Raw genomic sequence first — 25,227 nt, 5'->3', positions numbered from 1 at the left:
CCCTCTTTCAAATTTTGACTGTGTTTCTCAAGGTAATGTGGTATCATGTATGAAGGCTACCGCTTGCATTGTTAATCCTATACCAACTAGTTTATGTAAATAAATGTTTTTCCTCTTGAGTATAAAAAATGACTCCCTGTACACTAGTGTTGTGCCAGCAGCATTTAAAATTACTGCTGTAACTCCAGTACCTAAAAAGACTAGCACCGATTTGGAACAACTTGAACAACTGTCATCCTATCTCTAACCTTCCTTTCCTTGCGAACATCTTAGAACGAACTCTTGCTTCTCAATTACACAGTCACCTCATTGTTAACAATCTTTTTGAGGCCCTTCAGTCCAGCTTCTGTAAACTCCACAGTACAGAAACAGCTTTAGTTAAGATCACTAATGACTTGTTAATAGCTTCTGACCCTGGTTCTCTTTATATTCTCGTCCTTCTTGATCTCAGTGCCGCTTTTGACACCGTTGATCACACTCTTTTACTTACCCGTCTTGAAACTGCCTTTGGTGTCTCAGCGACTGCTTTAAATTGGTTTAGATCCTATCTCTCAGATCCTAGGCAGTTTGTCTGTCTGGGTGGATGTAGGTCAGAGATGGGTTCAGTTCACTTTGGTGTCCCTCAGGGTTCAAACTTGGGCTCTATACTTTTTTAGCATTTACATTTTTCCTCTTCGTCAGCTCTTAAAATCACTCAGTCTTAATTAACATTTTTATGCAGACGGCACACAGATTTACATTCATTTTTAACCTGGTGATAATGTGGTAGTCACTTTTCTTTCACACTGTATTTTTGAGCTAAAAATATGGATGGCTCAAAATTTTCTTTGTCTTAACCGTAATAAGACTGAAGTAATGCTCATTAGCTCTCCTCACCAGCTTCGTAAAGCTGGCTCTTTATATTTAACCGTGGATTGGCTCTGCTTTGGAATTTCAAACAAAACTAAAATACCTTATAACCTTATAGTTATATTTGATGCGAGTTTGGTCCACAAGTGCAGAATACTGTTAAAACATCCTTCATTCTTCTCAGAAATATTGCAAGATCGCGCCTTGTGTTATCTTTCTCTGTGGCTGAAAAGCTGATCAGTACTTTTGTCTTTTCTCGTATTGATTATTGCAATGCGCTCCTTGCTGGAGTCTCTAAGTCTGCAATAAATAAACTGCAGTATGTGCAAAATTCAGCAGCTAGAATCCTGACTAGGTCCAAGACAAGTGATCACATCACTCCTATTTTGGAGTCCTTGCACTGGCTTTCAGGCACTTCCCAGTATTTGGCTGAGCTTTTAACCCATTACACCCCAAAACGTGATCTCCGCTCTTCCAATTCTGATCTTTTAACTGTCCCTCAGACTTCTTTATGGATTATAGGTGATAGGGCATTTTCTTCTTATGCTCCAAAACCATCACTACTATCTGATCTTAGAGAAGTCCAATCTTTTAGTGTATTTAAATCTTCTCTCAAAACTTGTTTCTTTAGGATAGCTTTTACTCGACGAATTAGTTTTTTTATTATTCAATTATTATTAGTCGTATTATTGTTATTATTATTTTGATTTGTATTTGTATTAATGCCTACAATGCTAACTCCTGTATTTCTTGCAAATATGAAAGAATAAGGAATATGATATGGTACTGATACAGTAGGCTTACATTTGGAAATGTACAGATATACCTATAAGCAGAATGCAAGTATGCCACAGTCTAAGTTTGTTGCCATGGTGACAGTGTTATTGTACTATATCTCTTGTATTGTTTATTTAATATGGAGGAGAAGAGAGGCCAGTTGAAGATATGGGAAAAGATCTTCACCTTTATGACTGGGTTTTACCAAATGCACCACCCTTCTAGCAAAAAATTGCCAATTTCCCAAATAGATGCTTGAACAGAGAGGAATTGTTTAGTATTTTATGACCTGTGTGACCATGAGATGCCCCATCCCCACATGGAAGATCAGGAATGAGCTTGTTAGGCTGAATCAGGCAAGGAGAGAGGAGCAGGAATCAACTCATCAGCATATAGCTCGCTTGCAATTTGTTGGTTGTTTAAATTTTCTTTATACCACAGCACAATTGAATGCTGATTTCTGATTGTTCAGAAGTTATTGATTAATTTTCTATAACAGCACAGCTCTGACAGTAGTTCTGGCTATAAGGCTTATACATATTAATGCGCTCGTTATAATATGTTATCGTTCCTATAGTAACAGCTCATTCACAGGGACTTGTATAGGAGACTCTCCACACACTGTAAGCCCAACAATAAGGGGATTTTTAAAAAGGTGTTATTTAATAAACAGAAATGGATAATTGTTGATATGGTGAAGCTTTCTGTTAGGAGACATTTATTAAACATTTATGTAAGGAGTCTCGAGTGTCAGTGCTTTGTAATAGTAGGTTTTCTGCCGTAGGAGAGTCTTCAGGGCAGAGGACGTAGTACTCTCTGGTTTCTCACAAGCTGTGTTTTTTGACTTCAAGAGTAAATTTTTAATTTCAAGAGAGAGAAAATTGAACGAAAAGGGAACGACTGTTTATAGCTGCTATAATGTAAGTGATAACAGGAACTAACTTGTCTTGTGGATATTCCATAACATTAAATGTAGCCAGAAATGGTAATGGCAAAAATCATGACATGCCATTTACTAATAAATTAAAAACTGTAGTAATTGGCAAATCACTGCTTCATTTTGTGTACAAGAGGGGAAAAAAACTGCTTTGCGTTGGGCTGCATCACATCACCATATCATGGACTATTTTCCTTATATCAGCATGCTCCATTGTGTTTTATACAGTCCCTCCAGGTTCAAGACTCAGAAGTCTGTCCTCTTTTTGTGCCGTTAGCTTTCCTTTAGGGATGTTGATGCACATGTATATGACAGTCTCTCTCTCTCTCTCTCTCTCCCTCTCTCTCGCTCTCTTATTATCCCCTACACCTCATTGTCTCAGTGTGATATCTATCACCCATTCTGACTGTTACACAGTGGCTGTTGCGTAGATGTTGACCTGTAGTATGAGACGCGTCATTGCCACACTATAAATACACATGGATTATTCATCTATCACTTATTCTCCAGGGTCTCCTTTATATATGCACACATTTTCATTATCTCTCCTCTCTGCATTCCTCTTCGGTGCAAGGTCATTTATTATTGGGTTCTCCAACCCTGGGGTGCCGCAGAAGATGTCAGTTCGTGAATAATTTCTTAACTGAGCTAAAGCTTTACTCACTTCTCTCGTTAAAACTTGACACCTTGCGTCTCAGGGACTGACCCTGATGGATTGTTTTTATCATTATTTAGTCGCTTCATGGACACCCACTGCGAGCTACTCAGTGTGCCTCAATTTCCAAGATTTCATTGATTTATTTATTTATTTTACTTTCTGTGCTAATGTAGACCAGGCCAAACTACCTTGCTCAAGGGCACTTAGGAGACAGTTCCCCACACAGCCACACTGAGTTCAGTGAGAGACAAAGGCTAACGAAATTAGTTACACACTTAACTTCCAAGTCTAAAGCCAACTGCTTAGCTCTTTTTATCACTAGGGAATATGTTGTCATACCTCCTTGAAGGTAGCACAGGTACCCCAACCTGGATTCCTCATGTACCACAATCAAGGTTTCTCTTGTTCCTTACATACATCAGTGGCACACAGGATTTCCAAAAGAAAGCAACATTTTGAGCAATTTCCTGAAGAAACACATTCTGCAGTGCTTCCAACACACCGCTGGGGTTTTATTAAAATCTCCATCCTCTTCATACTTTATTAAACATCCACCATGTTCAGCACTGATACAGTGTCGCTCTGATACTTTGTGTGCACACCTGACCACAATCTGCTTTTCTCTCTGTGCTTGTCTCCCAGGAGCCCAAGGCCAGTTCCCAATTGTCCAGAATGTGACGGTGACAGAGGGAGGGACGGCCAACCTGACCTGTCGCGTGGATCATAATGACAACACCTCCCTCCAGTGGTCAAACCCAGCACAGCAAACCCTCTTCTTCGGGGATAAGAAAGGTGAGTGAGGCTGACCCAAGGATATCAGGACAGCAGGAATCCTAGTGACCAGTGACATATTGCTTATGGTGTTTCTGTTCTTATTAGTTGGTGGATAAAATGTGTTTAGTGTTAGGGTTCTGCTTCTTGCAAAATATTGTATGGAATCGATTTATGGAGTTTGTTTGTTTTTTTTTTTTCTAGGATGTCTGTGTGTTATTTAATTTTCGATCCAAACTACAGCTGGATTGGACAAAAAAATACAGATTCTTATTCAAGAAACTTTAGAAATGTATGTGCCTTCAAACAAGCACCCTGTCAACAGCACACACACAGACACACACACGCACACACACATAGACTGACACACAATTATACCCCCTTTCTTTATCTCTCACACCTCTCCCTTTGTCTATCTTATTTCTTTGCTATGCGCTCCCTCTCTCCCTCTCCCTCTCCCTCTCCCTCTCTCTCTCTCTCCCACACAGCAAACTAGGGCAGTGGCATGATTTATGTTGTGGGCTGCTAACATATTACATTTGATAAATGATGTAGGACGCCATGCTCATCCAATGGCTTTTAGAGCATTTACAGGTTTTTGATCACATCACTCCCTTCAGAGCATCAACAGGTTTTAAATCAGCTCAATCCTTAAAAATGTCTAGACGCCATCTTTAGACCAGTTCGATGCTTTAGCACATCTATGGATTGTAGGTGAGACTGATTGCTTAGTCTACAGGCCTCATATTAAGTAACTATTCTAGATGATCTACTGGCATTGAAACAACTTTACCTTTAGGAAATCTAGAGAAATCTTACCAGATTAGCATTTTGGTGCATCTTTTTCTATATCAGATTGAACCTTTGCCTTTGCATAACTATTGATCTATATCTATCTATTGAGGTAATGGATTTATAGCACCTATCAATATGTTCAAAACAGAAATGAAATACTGGTACTTAGTCTTAGCTGTTACTTTCTGCAAATGGTAAATTGTTGATATTTTATGGTACATGTCAAATTGGTGTCTAATTGTTGATGTTACAAATGAACAATCAGAGTAATACAACTGAGGCCCTGGCTTGCTAAAGATCTATGTGTGTAAAAGTACATGGAAACTTGTTAAAAGGAATCATGTAAGCTGATTTAACAGGGACAATGGAGGATTATATCTTTCAAATCAGCAAAATATCACATCTTGTCCATTTTGCTTAATGATTTGAGGCTTTGCAATTTGAGGCTTTTATACCTAAAAGTGCAAACTACAGGGCACTGTCAATGCAACTTGATTTACTGCACCTGAAAATCACTTTGGGAGTGGTGAATGTGTCTGCAAATAAATACATCTGGCATGCATGTATTAAATTTGTGGAAGTCTTTTTCCACTAGTTGAAGACAAAATGATACCATTTAGTAAGTTATGAGAAGAAGGTTTATCTAAGTGATGCTTTAATAAATGTTTCTCAAAATGATGACAATATTACTGAGGAAAAGTTGGTTTTATATTAAATATTCACCACATGTTCACACCTGTGATGGCAACAGCATTGAAACAGCCTTGTGAAACAAGTTTTTATTCACAATTACCATATTACACAATGCCCATACAGTATGTGTAACTTAAGCTGAGGACACTGAGGACACTCAGGACATGTCTCCACCACTTTTTTGAAAATAATTAACAGCAGAAACTGATCTAAACTCTTTGTAAAAACTTCACTTAAACTACCTTTTGGTGGAGTTTTTAATTAAACATATCCTCTAGGATAAAACTCTTGCATCAAACAATTACAAATTAACACAGCGCAAGCTGTCAGGTTTCTTATCCTGCATTTATTTTTTATCACATATGGCAGTATAATCACATTATTCTTTTGTGAATGTGTTTTATCTATAGAAATCTACGGTCGTGATATTGTGGCATAAATGCAAATAAAGTTGGGCTTATCTTTTCATCCACGGCACTCTTCAAAACAAAGTTATGCTCATGGTAATGCATAATTAGGTCTGCAATCATCTATTCATTTATTCATATCTAATTTTGAACGGTATTTCAATGGATCTCACTGGCTTTAGTCAGCATTTTACTTGAGTTTCAAGTTCCCTTTTCTCTTCTGTGAGTCTTAAAAATCTCACTTATATATCGCTTCCTCCCCTGAATTAATTCATGGGATGTAATTCACACAATTATCTTTTGTAAATCACCCACAAATCACCCACTATTAGCACACCCAGTTGATCCAAGTGCACACAGAATTCAGTGCAAATTATGTGGAATCATAAGAAATCAGGTCCTAAGTATTTAATAAATATTATTCAGTTCGAATTTAAAAGAAAAATAACTTTAATCACTAACTTCCTTTCCGATTTAGGGAAAGAATAGAAATGAGTGCACTTTGGATATCTAATGTATTCTCCCTAGTGTCTACATTGCATCTCTCTGTGTTTAGTTGAAACCCACTCTGAGTTGTTTGTTTTCCACGGTGTGAACCCATGCATTTTGTTCTGAGGGCCAGAGCAGATTTGTAGCTTGTTGAACTCTTCACCTTTGCCTGTAGCTTTCTGTAAAGTGGTCTTTAATTCATTTGTGCACCTCTGCACTCGGCACCAAGCTGGTAATACTTGCCCTGAAAATTACACTCTCCCAGGCGAGGGGCGTGATTGAACAGCATCTGCTGGAGTGTGTGTATGTGTGTTTAAATGTGTGTTTGTGTGAGAGACACAGGGTACTGGTGCACTTGTCAGTGTTATGAGAGATGTTATGCTGTGCTGATTGCACTAAGTGTGACTTGCAGGTGTGCAGAGCCTGAACTACTTTGGAAAGTGTTTGGAACAAGAGCTTTTAACAGCAGCCAGCCATAGTATGCATAATTAAAGTTCTGCATTTAATACACTACATAATGCAGAAACATAACTATGTGGCTGAGGAAGTCATACAGCAGGAGTTTGAGTGAGTCTCAGTAGTCTGAAGCAGGATCGTCAGCTGGCGGACCACTGACCAAAAGTATTTCAGCGGACCGAACAGAGTACTTAAAAAAAAATAAAATACCGTGGCAGAGATGATAAACATATGAACAAAAATGGCTGTCTCTAGTTTTGAAAACATGAACCATCTCAGCGTCTATAGCAGATCCTCTGTTGTGGCTTGTTTATGTAAATGTATGTAAATTATTTAGCTGAAGGAAGCTCATCGACCAGAGATGAGCTATAAGACTAGAGATATTCGTTTAGAAAAAGGAGAGTTTTCACAATCTTTCATAAATTTTTCATTTTATTTACCATCTCTGCTTTGATTAGACCACTGATGACATGGTTTGTTTAAAAAAAAAAAAAAAAAAAAAAAAAGGAGAGTGGCTAAAGTATATGTTTATTCGCCCCATGTCAAATTCAAAACACACATCTCAGCTGTTGAGTCGTTTAATAAAATGATTCCATGGGCTCGATTGTAATTGTGCGTGGATATGGATGGAGAAGGTTTTTCAAAAGATCTTCACACTTCTAGTAAGTAGATCTTTTATGTTTTAATGTGATCCAGTCCAAGTCTGACTCAGCAGCCAAACCACAAGCTCTGTCTGTGGTTGAACAATGAAGTGCATTTAGCGGAGATTGCTCAGGAGGCTGTGTGAGTGTGTGTGTTTGTGTGTGTGTTTGAAAGTGAGTGAGTGCAAAGCGCCTCATTCTGCTGTGTGTTATATAAACAGGTGGCAAGAGATTCTTTTAGCCCAATGGAAGTAAGTGTGTGTGTGTGTGTGTGTGTGTGTGTGTGTGTGTGCGCGCGTGCCTGTTTAGCCCAGTGGAGGAGTGACAATGAGAAATGGGAGAATGAGAAATGGCAGACATTTTGTTCCTGCCTAGAGGGGGATTGTGGAAATGTTTCTCCATCAGCACTTGTTTCTTGAATGTTTTTCGTTTGTGCCTGTGTGGGTTTAACATATGCTAGCAACATTTGCTTCATGTATAGTGTATTGTGGTGTGTTATTTGACTCACTAAGAAAGTAGAGCTAGTAAAGGTACTGTGTTTTAAAAATTTGTTTTTTCAAAAAAATACATGAAAGTGCAGTTTAATTCATATTACAAAATACTCCGAATTATATTAGTGCCTCTTTCATTTAAAGGTAGTTAGCTTTAGCGTTGGTGGGAATTAGCTATTGAGTGGTATCTTTCCAAAACCAAGCTAGTAGTCTGAACTACATTATAAATCAATTATGCTGTCTCTTTGGTTTCTAAAGTGTTGTGCTCCTGTTTTTCTCATGTATTACTGAGAGAGGAACATAGCAATAAGGCAGCTTTGCCTGCGAGCTAGCATCCAGATGACTGCTTAGCAAAATTATGAGTATGATAGATAATAAAGCACATTACTGATCATGTGATATTGTTTAAACACATCCTGTAACAAGAGACATCTCTGGAACATGCTGAATAGAAACAAGTCAATACACACACAATGAAGTCAAGTTTTTCTTTTTTTTTCCTTTATGAATAGCAGGCATGCTAAGAAGAAAAGCTGTGCTTGCCATTAGCCAGCTTCTGCTCAAACCAAGCTACATGAAACTTATGGTTGTGAAGTTTTTTCCATGTAATTTGTATTTTGATTGGACAATCTATGCTTACTTCTAGTTTCTGTGAAAACCTTGAAATAATGTGAATCACATTGACAGCAAAGCAAACCTAAGTAAATTTGCTCACCTGGAATGACTATCACTGATAGGCTACATGAACCTACACTCCTGGGCAAAAAATGGCAAAATATTAAGCCTTTAATGGTCTTAACAATAAATCATTGGTCAGGAAATTAGCAAGAATTAAGCAAATAGATAAAGGAAGTTAGTATGATAGCTTTTCCCTTTGATTTCTTTAAATGTTTAATCCTTGTGGCCTTCGATGGGCTGCATCAGGTGTGGCAGATAATCAGATAATGACTAAACTTTTAAGGAAAAATAAACATCCCAGAAGATACTTTTGGAAAATTTTGTACATCCAGACATGCGTTAGTTTGAATTTTACATCAAACATTTTAATCATTATCATGATTTTACCTTTGTGTTCAAGAAAACTATATAAGTAAATATCTCTGTTTCTAGCTTTTCCTCAAACAGCAAAAAGTCAATGTGCAGATGATGGAACAGGAGGTCTCAGGAGTGCATTTGTTTAATTCTTGCTAATATTCTGACCAATGATTTGGTGTTAAGATCATTAAAAGCTTAATATTTGCCATTTTGGGCTTGGCCCTTTTTTTCTTTTTCTTTTCTTTTTTTTTTTTTTTTTTGCCCAGGACTGTACAGCGTGGGCTAAAAAGAAATCATCCCCATACTGTATTTGATATGTCTATTTTTTTTTCTTACACTCACTCCTGGTGTTAATGTTCATGGTTCAAAAAAGTTAAATAAATAAACCACTTCAAGCCAACAGCAGATAAGATGATGTGGATGGCAAAAAAGAGGGAGGGCTTAGCCCATTTATAGCAAATGGAAGATGCTGGCTTTAAGATATTTTGAAAATACAAAAATACAGACCATTTTATATAAATTTAGTATTAATTTCCAATAACCATCATGTACAGATTACAAAATTGTATAAAATATAATTTTATATTTCAAACACCTAGTTGAATTACATACAGATATACTGCGTGTGTGTGTGTGTGTGCGCCGCAGCATGTAAACAGACTGGCCCCCAGTGAGTGCAGGCAGGGTAACACCACATGACTTCTCCAGCTGCTCCATTCAGCCCAGAGCCTGGCTGCCTCCACCATCGCTCATAATTACATCTCCCATAATTACAATGCAGACGAGCTGGCCTGCTCTCCATTGGTTTTGTTTATTGTTTTGCTTTTATTCTATTCTCTCTCTTTCTGTCTCTGTCTGCCATTTTTTTTTCAGCGTAGGAGTGTAATGATGTGTTCTTAGCCAAATTAGTCAGCATTTTTAAAGTCATTTCTGACTCTTCTGCATCTGTTCATCACTTTTATTACAAATACTTGTTCATGAGGATGTCGTTTATTTCACTTATTGCACTTTCCTTGTTCCATCCTGTCAAGCCTTCTGTCATAACACCATACCATCCCTTTTCACACTCTTGATTTTCTCTCACTTTCTAACTGTCTCCTACACACACACACACACAAGCAGACTGACTGTTTAATTCAGCATTTAATAGCCATCTTTATAGTTCTCTGCAGGGCTGCTGCTCTCTGCTGCTTAATAGTTCCTGATAAAAGTATGTCAATACCCATAGTTCCTTCTGCACTTTATTTGTTTGTGTGTGTGTTTGTGTGCAATCCTGCCAATGTTTCGCTTATGAATTACTCTGCAGTGCATTTCCTGTGCTCACTAGACCAACAAATCAGTTCATTTACGATATGTAATGGTGTATTGTTAATGAATGATGCACATGCCTATGTGTGAACAAGGGTGCGTGCGTGCCTTCACTTCTCAGCTAAATGAATGACCAGTTAGCTAACAAGATTGTGGAGAGTGGTTGCTTCTGGCTGTCAGGGATTTAGTGGGGAAAGCTGAAGCAGAACTTAGCTCCCAGCTCTCTCGTAGAGTTTAGATGCAACAAGCAGGAGGATTCTCCTTGTCCTGCCATTTTAACCACTCTTAGCTGTCTAGAAACTGGCAGAGTTGGACTTGGTCCTGTATTGACATTCATACAAGGCATGTGATGGTTTTTTTTCAGTAAGTCACTTTTCCATTTTGCTTTTGTCACATTCCATCTCATTCACACTTTTCTAAAACCCTAAAGCAACAAAATATTATAACACGGCAATAAATATTGAGATAGTTTTGAGAAAAACATCAGCAATGGAGAAAATGGTAGAACTGGAGTTTGAGCATATTTAATAACAAATGTCTGTTAACTTCCACCAGAATTATTTATTTATACATCAATTAAATCGTCAGACTTCTTGGTGTAGTTTATGTATCATTTTTGCAGAAAAATAGAGCAAACCAAGGAATTTTTGTCAATGCATTCTGTTTTATGGAATTCAATTCCAGTCAATTTTATTTGTATAGCGCTGTTAACAATAGACATTATCACAAAGCAGCTTTACAGAAATATGTAAATTCTGTATTTATATATCTATACAGTGGCAGGGAGGAACTCCCAGAGATGATATGAAGAAGAAACCTTGAGCTTGAGAGGAACCAGACTCAAAAGGGAATCCATCCTCATCTAGGTGACACCGGATAGCGCAGTTATAAATAATTCCCTTCTATATCTATTTACTATGTAGTCAAAAAGTGCAATTGTGTTACCAGGAACTTAAGAGCAACGTATGAGTATGAGCATCAGAGTCATTTCTGAATTCATTATAGTTTTAACTTGAAGTCTATTTTGTTGAAATTGTCAACTGTTCAATGATGGAGTCTTGAGTGCAAAAGTGTTCATAGCAATTGCAGTTCTAAGGCTATCAAAGAAAGCTCATTCTCAGCCATCTTTATGGATTCTATGTGGTACCATCCACAGTAATCTCGTTGATCTTTAGGCTGTCCATGTGGGGCCATCCTCAGCAGCAGCGAGCGGTTTTCAGGTGATGAGATCTCCAACCAGAAGTAGGGCATCAGGATGGATCAAGCAGGTCCGGAGAGCAGAAAGAGTGAGGATCACTGGTATCTCAGGCGTAGCATATGTAGCTCTACAGAGAGATAGATAGAGAGAGAGAGAGAGAGAGAGAGATAGAGAGAGAGAGAGAGAAGCCCAGATTATTAGGTATGCCCATTGTCATGTAATGGTTAAAGACAATGTACAGTGTGCGCAGAGAGAGAAGACCTCAAATTCCACTTACAATCCAACTAATGATTCCCATAAAATATCTTATAACTTCATGCCTTCATGCATGTTTAGGTAACTCAAAAGCTCATGTCTTCATGCATGTTACCAAGCTGTCAGCTACAGCCGGCAACTACAGTAAGTTATGCCTTCATACATCTTTAGAAAAGAAAAGCACAATGCTTTTTTCAAACAAAACAAGAACCAGTATTTTTTTTCCAACCCCAAAATGTTATCCCTATAAACTGAAAAAAAAAAACAATTCTTCTTCTTTTACACAAGCTGAATGTAAGTAGTGTATGTATAGTATCGTATGTATAGTAATGATGTGTCAAAACCACATGAAAACCAACTTAATCTAATTTAAACAGTACACATATATAAATTTGTGCCATGACAAATTTTTACTTAAAATCATATAATATCAAATAGTAAAATATATTCTAATAATAAAATGTACGTAACTTTGTTGTCACAGTGTAATCATTGTCACCATTGCTATGCAATAGCATTATATCCAATTACGTCATCACTGTTATGCAGTCTGAGCTACAGAGTCAGTTATCATGCCAACCTGAGGTAATATCAGCCTGGAAATTGTCCCATAACATAACAGGACATAAATCTCGGTAACTTGATTCTGGTCAAATTACCGTCATCATTTGTAAATACAGTCTTTATGACACCTGACACCTGTCAGAATAAACAGTTATGTAGATTTATCACAGTTATTAGGAAGGGTTTATATAGGATTCATGTAGGCATATGAACACCATGGTAAAGTATTACCATTTATTCTAATGCTTTGACTCAGGTGTTATATCAACTTGACCTACCTAGATACCATTAGCAAGTAAGCTGAGGCTTCATGTGGCTTACATGCTATAATAAAGTTTAGTTCAAATAACTAAATGAAGAGAAAATGAAGAGATTTGTTTCTATCATGTTTTGAAGTGTCCCACTCAGATTAATTATCCTTTTTAACACCCTCACACAATTGGCTAAACACTGTCGGATTTAGCTGTACCATGACCATCTTGCTTTGTAATGAAATAAATAAGATGCAAGTCAGCAAACTTGAAAGTGTCCACGTCATCCAGGATTCGATCCTGAGTCTTTGTATTGAACATAAGCAGGGACAAGTGAAAACTGATGGTTTGTGATGGACAGAAAAGGAGTGATGACCTGAGACATCGCAAGTGTGTGTGTGTGTGTGTGTGTGTGTCCGAGATACGTTATCTCGCCTTTCTCTTATTTGATCGAGCAAGGCAGCCAATAATGAAGAGTTGAGTCATAGGTACCTTATTAAAGAGACGATGTGTCAATCTGAGAGAGAGTGTGAAAGAGAAAAATATGACACCGGCAAAAAAAGAGAAATATTCTTCATTCCAGAAGTTTCCAAGCTGCCACAACCTTGTGCAGAGAAGAAGATATACGGTTATACACTTCTAAACCCACAAATAAACACATCTTCATATACTGATTACTGCCTTCATAAGATGTAATGTAAGAACAGAGACTGGCACAATCTGCCCATAAGTTCCTCTGCTTCCCAGCCACTCAGCAAAACTACCAGGCTTTAGTACACATTAGCGCTCCCAACCTCCACTTTCTTTCTCTCCCACTATTGTTCAGCTGACCTGCCTCACTAGTATATTATGATGTCCTTCCTGTTCTCTTCATTAGATTCTGGCTTGCTTTTTGCTTTTGGCGGCCCTACAATAACTGCTTTTATCTTGCCAGTGAACATTTGAGCAAGTCCCACTGAGGCTCCCAGGCTCTCGCTTCATTGTGTTCCTCTTTTACTGCTCCACTTTTGAGCCCAACATTCAGGCAGGAATAGAAAGTGGAGGGAGGGAGGAAGGAAGGGAAGGAGGAGATGCTCTCTAGCTGACGGAAAAGAAGTAGGAGTCAACCAGAGTGTCACAGAGCTCATGAAATTAGACCAATCCCGCTACTCACAATGCATAATTATACTGCGTTTCCAAGTTGCAGCTTGTAATTCCCCGCCTACAACCAGTAAAAGACACAGAAAACACTCCCTCAACTTGTAACTCATCAACTTGTGGTAGTCTTCTCAACTACCAGTTCCTTCCCCATTTACCAAGTGCCAAATCAACATGACTGCATATGCAGAGTAAAGTACCTCTGCTCTACTTTTAAATTAGTTTATAGCAGTATTGGCAGTTAATATAGAGACACAATACTTAAATCAATAACACCGACCACACTATTCGCTGTTTTGAGAAGGTAATCATCAACATTAGAGCTCATCACTAACATTAGCCAGTTAGTTAACGGTACTTACTGTTCGTTGTTGTACTGCAATTTCAGTCCAAAATGTTGCATGAATGTTTGAAGGTCATAGTATATAGAACACTACCAGTACCCACTCAGGCCTGTAACTGTAAAAGTGCGGTTATGAGCTTTCTGGGCTCTGACAGAGCAAACAAAGACATGTTTTCGTGGAGGCGTTCATGTTTTTCTTTTTTTTCACATTGCACGTCAAATGTGCCGAGATGGAAATTGCCATTATTACAACTTATTACAAATCACCACTTAGCACGCACCACAGACACAGCATTTCCATATCCTAATTTCCAAACTAAAGACGTGTCTTAGATGGGAAACTGTTCAGCCTTGAGCAGAAGCCCTTAACCTTTCTCAGCATCAATCATTGCAATCGTTGTACAGCTTTTGAAAGCTGTAACCCAAGGCCCCTGTTATTGCATTGCAAGCTTTCTATGTGTACTCTTTTTTTTGTCTATGAATGCTATAGCATAGTTGATCAACTGCTGAGAAGCATCCAGTAACTCCCTAAGGCAAATGATGGATTTTCTAATAAAGAACTGGACTGCTCTAAACATTTTATAATGGAAGAAAAAACTTTTACCAAGAGCATACCCAGAACAAAAAAAAAGCCATCAGCCCTCTTTTCCAGGTCTTATATGCACATATATTACAATCCTCCCACTTCTTTAGTTCAAATGAGCTGACTTAGCAAGTAGGAGTCGGTGCCAGTCCCTTAAAAGGCAAACGAAACTGTCCCCTGTGACACTACAGTGTTAAATTAGAGTGGGAACAATCCACCCACGTCGCTATCACTGGAAACATAGACTAAACAATAAACCCGGTATAGCCACAGCCTGCTAGCTTTTATTCTCTCTGCTGGCCAATTTATCAGATATTAAAGCAACTCCCACTGAATAAGTTTAAAATAATGGTGTATGAATCATAGCAGCTTCTAATTGTCCAAATAAACAACCTCGGGGAATTATATCGGCTGCATTCATTATCTTAGTGTGGGCTTGTGATTTTTATGAGGTCATAAGATTTGCTCAGTGTCACTCTGGTTTAATTAAAATGCATCCATCTGAGCTAATACTCCTGGCTTTGGTCCTACAAGTAAGAGGTCTGATCCTGGGCTAAATCCTCTACTCAGTCTTTACAATTGTCACTTTGATATTGAAAAAATGTCATTTTTTGCTTATTAGGCAAGGGAAATTTTATTGAAGCAGCGTCCTGCACACAGAAATTCAATATAGAATGTTAAAGGAGGTTTTTCTCACCTTAAACACATACCAGTGGGTCTTACATGTTTTTGATTATTTTTTTCTTCCTGGTTTTGGTCCGAGCTTCAGGGATCAGCATATTCAATTTAATTTTATTTGTATAGCGCTCTTAACAATGGACATCATCACAAAGCAACTTTACAGAAATAAATGGATTCACAAAAAATATTGTAAATATGTGAATTTATCCCTAATGAGCGAGCCAGAGGTGACGTTGGCAAGGAAAAACTCCCTGAAAATATGAGGAAGAAACCTTGAGAGGAACCAGACTCAAAAGGGAACCCATCCTCATCTGGGTGCAATGGATAGTGCAATTGTAAATAAAGCCCTTCTATTATTGTGTACTATATGGACAAATAGTGCAATTGTGCAACCAAATTCATCACAGTTTTTGCAAGAAGTCCGGTTGGTTAAAATCTATCCACCGTCCACTGATGCAGTGCTGAGAACGAAGGTGCTCGTGGCAACCGCAGCCCCAAAGCCACTACAGCAATTGCAGTCCCAAGCCATTACAGTACAGCTCCCCATATGTGATCCCCAAGCCATCTCCACAGCCCCCAGGTGGCACCATCCCCGGCAATCCAAATGGTTCTTGAGGCCGTCCATATGGCCGCCCCCCATAACCCGCCCCGAACTCAACCGATGAGAACTCCAACCAGAAGTAGGGCTCAGGCATCAGGATGGGTCAGGCAGGTCCGGGGAGCAGAAGGGGTCAGGATCACTGGCATCTCAGAAGTAGCATGTGTAGCTCGACAGAGAGTGAGGGAGAGAGAGATGGAGAGAGAAATATATGGATGCTCATGTCAAAATAAACAAAGACAAAAAACTAAAAAAGATAGATAAATATTAATCATACTGCCATGGGAGAAGTAAATACAAAATTTGCTTTTGTGCGTTAGTGTATTATTTTTATATGCTAGAAAGGAGTGGAAGATGGAAACTGAGATCCCTGTATGATGTATCATGTCCTAATAGTGTGCACTATTTATTTAAAATATCAAAAACTTAAACTTGTCATATTTGTGTTATAATGCATAGTATTTTCACTGTTTTGATTTTAGAAACTAGATTATGAAAGTCTCTCTGGACTATATCTGGGCCTTATGTGATGGAGAGAAGCCCATATGTGGTGTAAAGACACACAGGTTCACATTGTTGATATCCCACTGAGACACAGTATGGCTTTATATCACCCAGCCCACAGCACCACACGGTCTGGTGACATCTTGGCTCACTATGCCACATGGTCTCATCACATTTCAACCTACTCCACTACTGAGTCCAATCACATTTTAACCTCCTATACCACAGAGTCTGATCACATTTCATCCTACTACTGAGTTCAAACCCCCTTGAGCAAGGCCCTTAACCCTCAGCTGCTCAGTTGTAAGATAAAATAAGATAACCGTAAGTCACTCTGTATAAGGGCGTCTGCCAAATGCCATAAATGTAAATCACGTCAATCTACTACACCAGAGAGTCCAATCAAATCTCAACCTTCTACATCACAGAGTCCAATCATATCTCAACCTTCTACACCACAGTGTCCAATCACATCTCAACCTTCTACATGACTTACTACATGACTTTCTACATAACCTACTACACCACATAGTCACATAATCAACCTACTATACCAGTGTCCAATCACAACTCAACCATGTTCCCCTACTGTATCATAACTCCAACTACACAAACTCCAAGCACACATCAACCTGCTACGCCACAGAATCCATTCACATGTCAGCCTAACACATCACAGAGTCAAATCACATCTCCACCTACTACACCACAGAGTCCAGTCACATATTAACCTACTAAACCACAGGATCCAATCATGTCTCATCCTACTATAAAACAGAGTCTAATCACAGGTCAGCCTACTACACCACAGGCCCACACACCCAGGTCCATGTCATTTTCCCAAAAATATAGACAATTCTCTAGATTAGCAAATTATTTCATGTTCAGCAAGTTCACATTTCCTAAATTCTATTGCATTGCTACTTGCTTGGTTAATATACTTCTATTCTTCTAGGGTTAATGAGCAGGCAGGGAATGCATCAGTAAGTGGACAAAAAAGTCTGGTTTAGATTAGTTACTAGAAATGTACAAAAAATGTACAAGGTCACATTTCTTAACAACCTACACAGTTGCTGTATATCAGATTTAAACATGGCTCTTGTGCAGTAAATTCTAATTAATCCTTGGATAAAATGGCCCCAGTCATTTGCTCATTTATCCGTGGTTTATCTTGCTCTATTGGGGAACAAGGAAAGCTCTGCTGACCCCCTGATAAGCATGACTGATCAGACCACACACTTTCTCCATATATTAAAGCAATTAGAGAGACAGGGGAGACTCTGAAGGGAAATAGAACATGGCATTACGTTGCCATCAATTCCGGTTATCCATTTTTAGTTTTCGGCGCATAATGGCTCTCGTTGCCAGGTTATTTGTTAATGGTATTGAATGAGCCTCACCTATAGCCTTATGTCTGAGACGGTATTGATTATGGCTTACTTCTGTCACCGCTGTTTATTCTAGGGCTGAAGGCAAGCAAGCCTTAAGAGAAGACTTATGCTTAATGGCTTAAACCTGAGAGTCATTTGCTGTGACAAGAGTTTTAATTTGCAGCTTTTTGGAACAACATTCCTTCACTTTTATGCATGGTGTAAGGAACAGGAATACTCGGATATAAAAAGGCTTTGATGTTTCTCTCTGCTGCTTTCAAGAAAATGGCTGAAATTGACACCAAGCTCCCCTAAATATCCCATTTTGTCCTTATTCTATCACTCATTAAGATGGGAATTGAGATCCATCTAAATGCGGATGAGCATGGGGCCAGAGGGATTGTGTTTTACAATCAAAGGAAGAAAGAATAAGGGCTCACCTTACAGTCAACCTCGGACGGACTGTAATTATCATATTGTTGCTTGTATGACATTTTCTGAAGTTATTCAGAATATCCTTGTTAGATATACATTACTGCTGAGAAGCAAACGTTTACGGAGTCAGTTGTGCCCTTTGAGGAAAGTATTACCCTAAAAATGGTCACCTAGAATCTGTTTCAATAATGTGTGCGTCAGCAGGGTATGACAGCCTCTTATTGAGCCAATCCATTCCACTTTGCTCTCCTCCCCCAGACGACACATTATCCTCCAATGTCATCGTTAAATCATCTTTTACTATTTATGGCCTGTGTAAGTGTGTGTTAAAGAGGATAAGTGATGAACGCAGTAGGAGGTCGGTGTACTTCTCCCTCCGATCCCCTTTCATCTCATCTGGTTTCATTTCTTTTTTTTTTCCTCATCAAGCTGCAGCAGTCTGAGATAAACATTCACCCACGCCAGGAGGCCAGGTTACCTTGTAAGGTTGTACCTTAATTAGTTGCTAAAAGAAAAGGAAAATACCACACTTCTATTATGTTTTCATTAAAAGTGCTCAGTAGAGTGTGATATTGCAGAAGTAAGGGTTTGAGGAAGTGTTGTTCCCAAGTGTTGGCAACATTGAGAAATGTGTCTTTTTTTCTTCCCAAAATAGTCAGCTTCTTTTAATGCAAGTCCCACATCATGAGAAAACAAAGACAAACAAGGATGGCAGAGAGTGACACCATGCCTGCAGCTCCCTGCTGATTCAGTCAGTTCATTAAGCAGATGCCAGTATTGTCAGTGCTTTCTTTGACATCTTTTTGCATTAAAAAAGCTATAGTGTTCAACTTTAGAAGAATGTACGTAAGCCTGGGTTGTTCTCTTTGCTCCAGAGTCAGATTCAAGTATAGATTGGTGCTTATCTGACTTGGACCTTGGCATTCTGTACGCCATGGTGACTTCTCCTAAGAACTTTCCTCTATTAATCCCTTATTATTTGGTTCTACACCTTAAAGCAGGGATATTCAACTAAGATTTTTGTAAAGCTCCAGCTAGATCTTTTAATTCCTTGCTTACAAAGCAACTACAGTCACCTTGTAATGCTTAACTAATATTAGTTATGTTTTGTTTCGCAGTGGTACTTCCTATTATCACTTTTGACTAGCACCACAGAAGAAATTGAAGCAGAGAATAAATGCATACTTCTGTCAAATATTTTTTTAACAAGCTATGAACTTCAGGCAGTTTTTTTAATACATTGATTGATTTCACTAAAATATTTACCTTGTTTGTTCTTCCAAAATACTTTGCTGGTTCTGTATCTGGAATGCAGTCCGCCAGTTGAAGACCTCTGCATTAAAGTACGTTATTTAATAACTATAATGAGCTGTTCTGTAACTACACTGATATAGGTATGTAGTTACAAGGGTGAGGACTGCACATCTGTCCACACTGATGGGTTGCTGGGAGTTTTATGTTCATCCATTTCATCACACTGATCACAGTTATGAGTGGAAGTTTTGTTTTGTGTTTGTAAAGCTCTAAAAGAGTTATTTATGTGTTTTATTAAATATTAGCTGTACATTAAATTATAGGCTTGCGTTCATATAAACATTTTATGTGAGTTGTGTAATTGGTCACGTTACCGTAGTCAGTTACTTCAAGAAAGATGCACTTCAGAAAGATGTGTGTGTTGAAGCTCTATAAAAGGAAGTACAGACGGGTGACAAATTACAAGGGAAAAAAAAAAACAGATGTTCTTTTATGCAGTGTGAGACATCTTGCTCTTATAGTTTGGTTCTGTTTGTCCTGTGTGGCGGATTTTGTCCTGTGTGGCGGATTGCTGCAAATCAATATAAAGTTATTCTGACTGATCACTTCTATCCTATGATTTTTATCCTGATGGGAGTGGTCTATTTAGATGAAGACTCCGCCCCTATTCACAGGGCATAAGGGCTCACTGAATGGTTTAATGAGTACAAAAATGATGTAAAATCATATGCTATGGCCTTTAGAGTTACTAGATCTCAACATCACTCTCCACCACCTTCTTGAGAAAACCCAGTGAGGGAATATGTTTTGGAGGAATGGTGTTCATCCCAGTATAGTGCCATGGTGCATTGAGGCTGTTCTGGCAGGTGTTAGTTGCCCAAAACCTTACTAAAACATGTTCTAGTGTTTGTTCTTTTAATTTTTCTATAACATTTTATAATATAAATATATGTAACTATAACATTTGGTATATTTAATCTTTAATGAATAATGGGTCTATTCAAGTCTAATAAGTCTATTCTATCATCCTCACAGGAGATATACAGTAAACACGTGAAAGGTCACAGCTGCAGTGGGAACCACTGGGATAACACACAGCTCATTGTAAATACATAACTGGCTGCTACTATTCCTAATTATCCACATTGCAGGAGTTTTAAAAATATTTATTTGTTTTTTTGTATGCACAGTGAAAAAGAAAAAGGTGCTATAAGGATAAAAAAGATTTTTAAACATGCTGCATTGGTTAAATCATTTACCTTTTGAATCCGTAAATTCCCACTGGCCACAGCAAGAACAAGCTTACATTTTCAATAACTTTTCCAAAACCTCCAGAAAAGTTATTCTGGTTTTGCCATAGGGCTGTAAAATTCATAGTGTACTCACGTTGCTGTGAAAAATTTGGGATTAACTGTGGTAATGGTTCAGCTCTATACTGATAGCATTTGACTATAGAAAACACTATATTGACTATAGATTTACAGTATATCACTCAGGTGCACAGTGAGTTCTTACAGTGACTTAGTGAGACTGTAGCATTTTGACACACCAGAGAGTCATGGTCTTTTGAGGAGCCTGAAGAGAGTTACTCATGCAGCTAACCTACAGTCCCCTCCGAAGGTATTGGAACGGCAAGGTCAATTATATTGTTTTTGTTGTACACTGAAGCCATTCAGGTCAAAAGATCAGAATTTCAGCTTTCATTTCCTGATATTTACGTCTAGACGTATTAAACAACTTAGAACACGACACCTGTGGTTGCAGACCAACCAATTTTAGGTGAGCAAAAATATTGGAACAAATGTTCCAGATGTTTCTGCGGACTTCTGAATTTATTCTGCTGCTACCTTCATGAGCTACATCAATAAAGATAAGTGATCACATTCCAGAAGCAGCCATGCAAGCCCAAGCCATGACACTACCTCCACCTTGCTTGACCGATGAGCTCATATGTTTTGGATCATGAGCAGATCCTTCCTTTCTCCACACTTTGGACTTCACTTTGATAGAGGTTAATCTTGGTTCCAGAACTTTTGTGGTGCATCTCTGTTTCTCTTTGCCAATTCATATCTGGCCTTCTGATTCGTACTGCTGATGAGTGGTTTGCATCTTGTGGTAAGGCCTCCATATTTCTGCTCTCAAAGTCTTCTTCAAACGGTGGATTGTGATACCTTCTACCCTGCCTTGTGGAGGTTGTTGGTGAGGTCAGTGACTGTTTTTTTGTTTTTCTTCACAGATCTTACAATGTTTGTCATCAACTTCTGTTGTTTTCCTTGGTCGACCTGACACATGTTTGGTTATTTGTAGACTGCAGTTTCTTTCTTCTTAAGGACATTCTAAATTGTTGTATTGGCTATGCCCAATGCTTGTGCAATGACTCTGATTTTCCCTCTTTTCTCAGCCACAAAATGGCTTTGTTTTTCTCCCATAGACAGCTCTCTGGTCTTCATGTTGGTTTATTCTCTTTAACAAATGCAGTCTTTAAAGGAGAAACCAAGGGCTCAAACCAAGAGTAGACATTCAGAGCTATTAATTCTTTAAACAATCAATCAATCAAACAGGATAAACATGGGCAAGAAGAAACCACTGTCAGTTCCAATATTTTTGATCACTTGAAAAATGGGAGGGTTCAAACAATAGGTGCCATGTTTTAAGCTGTTAGATAAGTTGTAAGTTGTTAGATACGTGTTACATATCAGGAAAGGAAAGCTGAAATTCTGATCATCTCAATCATCTTTTGATCTGTAACCCAAGTGTGTTCAGTGTATAGCAAAAACAATAGAATTGGCTTTTTGACGTTCCAATACTTTCAGAGGGGGCTGTAGATTCTCTGTCTGACCTCTCCAGACCATTACACTGACCCAATTAAAACACTACATACAAGTAAGCCTTTTCTCTTTTTCTCTGTCTCTTTCTGTCTGTCCTCTTTCTCTCTATCTCTTTGGAGGACTCTCCTCACCTCATCCTTATCTATGTCCACTTCTCTAATCACCCATAAGAACTTTCTCTCTTTCTCGTCATGTTTAATATGTAAAATGTTGATCATTGAGTATTCATGGTGCCTACGCTGAGGTGAGACACTGCACACGCCTGCTGTGGGTCAGTGTTGCTGCTTTTGCTGGTTTTGGCATGCTTCCCATATCTATTTCTCATGAATTTTTTTTATGTTGACTGGATGGATGTAAGGTACTGAAGAATGAAATTGTTGTCTTCAGTGTGTTACTCTTTTTGAATAAATCATAATCATTTTAATCAGTAATCATTTTGCGTGAAATTATGGATTGGTTCACAAGAATATAAATGTCCAAATCATATGTTGTTGATTTGTTGAATCATATATTATCATGGCTTGGAAAGTTTACGGTGTGTGTTCTCTGAACAAATAAAGGTCTACAGAACAATAGTTTATGAATAATGTAGTGTATTTGTGTGAAATATTGGCCCTTGCAGATCATGTTTGATATTTATTGTATGTATTATATATATATATGTGTGTGTTTGAGTGCATTAAATATATGAATTATTTAATGCTTACATGCGTCTCACAGGCAGTGATTCAGTGGTAGTGGATCTGTCTCTCCTGTTCTCTCTTTCTGTCCTGCCTCACTCCCCTGTCTTTTTTGCTGTTGTCGGTATTGCAGCGCTTATTAAAAAACAATTCCTCCTACACTCAGTTGGGCTGAGGCACTGTGAGTGGCAGGCCATTTCTCCATCACTAGTGTGTGTGAGTGGCCTAAAGTGTTCTGTTTACCAGAGCACAGTTCCACTCTACTCTGCACCACTCTTATCTCTTGTATCGTTAGTCCACAAAGGCTGTTACTGATTATAGAAATCTGCAGCAAGCTGACAATCTACAGTTATATATTTATTATGAAGAAAATCAAATAACCTTACTGCCGTCCTTCACAGTACCTGCTGCCACCACTATCTCTATATAATAAATCTGATACTGGTGTTTTGACAGAATTGCTTTATGTTTTGTTATTCATGGTTATTTTATGGTTTCCTTGAAATTCTCTGAAATGTGATAAGATTTTATTAGAGGTTTGATTGAATCTTGGGGTTACTCCACCCTTATGCCTTAGTGAGCTCCTGTACTTGATAAGTCAGAGCAGATTTATTGGAATATATTAAGGGATATTTCTTGCTGTTCCACTGTCCAAAGGTGAGCGGCGTGAGAAGAGGTCAGGCCGGTGTCCAAATGTAATCACGGAGCAGTCTTGTGAATATGAAACTCCAGCAGCCAGCAGATTTATTATTCAGCTGTATCCATCTCGCTGTTCTGCTCAGTGCTGCGCTCTGAATCCTGCGCTCAAATCTATTAGTTAAGCCTTTGATGTGTTTGATATTTGCCGTGCCTGACTTGAGATGGAGATGATTCTTGAAAGTTTGGAAAATCTAAATTTGGTAACTATTTACCCTTTGGAGAAATGAAAGTTCACTTTTTTGGAAAAAGAAAGTGTATAAAAATGTTTGATTTCCTTGCAGTGCAAAGCAAATTTTCCTGCTACCCATAAGGCATACCAGATATTACATTATACAGTGTATAATATTAATTTTATGGCTGGTTTTAAAAAAGGAGCTTATTTCAAAATGCCCGAAAACACAGGCTTATCATAAATCTCACAGCATCCCGAGGACATCCCTGCTTCACCAAAACCATAAAGCAGAGTGCAGCCTGGGGAAGGAGCGTGGCCTGCGGCTAAACCCAAGAAATTAAGACACCATTTTATAGCAGGTCTCAGCTCTCGTCATCAATCTATGAAGGACAAAAATGAGAGAGAAACTTTACTTTCTTCTAGTCTTTTTTATTATTATTTACAGTTGTGCTCAGATAAATGGAAACGCAGCCTCATGCTCACACACCATCCTCTCAACGGTGTAACATATCTAACACACTGGAGCTTAAATAATAATAGGAGCTTAAATGAATAATAGTTTAGGATTAGCATAGAGTGATTGAAAGGAGACTTTTCTTTTTGAATGTCTGCCAGCGGGCTGTGTTGGAGGAGAAGGCCCAGGTACCGACGGCTCCTCATTACCACCATCTCTTCCGAGTCTCTCTCCTCCTGCTCCATTCGAAAAGAACACACTGCTGAGAAATATCACTTTCTCTCCCCTAGGCAAATACATTCCCCGAAAAGTCGTTGGGGCATTATTAAGGGAAAAAGTTGAAATTCATGGCCGACTTCTTCCACACCTGCATTTCTTTTTTTTTTCCCAGCTGCGTTTTTTTGCCTTGAGGATGAGCACTAGGGAGAACTTTTCTCAAAGCTGTTGCCACACTGGGATTCAGTGAAGGTTCTTTATCACCGTGATCTAGCCTTACTTTTCATGAGATAAGTTTAAGTTTACTCACCATGCTGGATGGTTTCTCTTTTATTTGCTTTGCTTTATGACATTTTATTTGCAACCCTGTTGTGTATTTTATGCCACAGTATATTTCTCAGGTGGCAGATAGAGACAGTTATGAATAATGCTTGTGAAGTGGAAAATGGCATGTATTTTATTTGTTAATGCTTTGATAATATTCAGTGTTTGAAACCTTCTCTCGAGCAGGCAGAACACGAGTGAGCAAAGCTGTAATGATTTTGATTTAATGTTGTCCATGAATATTCAACATCCAAGGAATTATTAAAAAAAAAGCTTGCTTTACCTACATACCTGGGGCATGGGATGTGTGTGTATATACAGTATGTTTGTAAGAGAAAGAAAGTCAAGGAAGACATTTATGGAGCCAGTGCTAT

At 38.4% G+C, this 25,227-nt stretch overlaps 1 protein-coding gene across 2 annotated transcripts in view; it reads left to right on the top strand.

Annotated features, from left to right (window-relative positions):
* cadm2a (cell adhesion molecule 2a) overlaps positions 1 to 25,227 on the top strand; it is a 340,430-nt gene that overhangs the window by 265,940 nt on the left and 49,263 nt on the right. For both annotated transcript variants that reach the window (XM_026942062.3, XM_026942061.3), the window contains exon 3: positions 3,864 to 4,013. In XM_026942062.3, coding sequence (XP_026797863.1) covers positions 3,864 to 4,013 — 150 coding nt within the window. The remainder of the gene's footprint in view (positions 1 to 3,863; positions 4,014 to 25,227) is intronic.

Source organism: Pangasianodon hypophthalmus, chromosome 17, assembly GCF_027358585.1.
Source record: "Pangasianodon hypophthalmus isolate fPanHyp1 chromosome 17, fPanHyp1.pri, whole genome shotgun sequence".
Taxonomy (NCBI): Eukaryota; Metazoa; Chordata; class Actinopteri; order Siluriformes; family Pangasiidae; genus Pangasianodon; species Pangasianodon hypophthalmus.
Note: the sequence above shows the minus strand (reverse complement) of the source record. Positions and strands in the feature narration are given on the sequence as shown.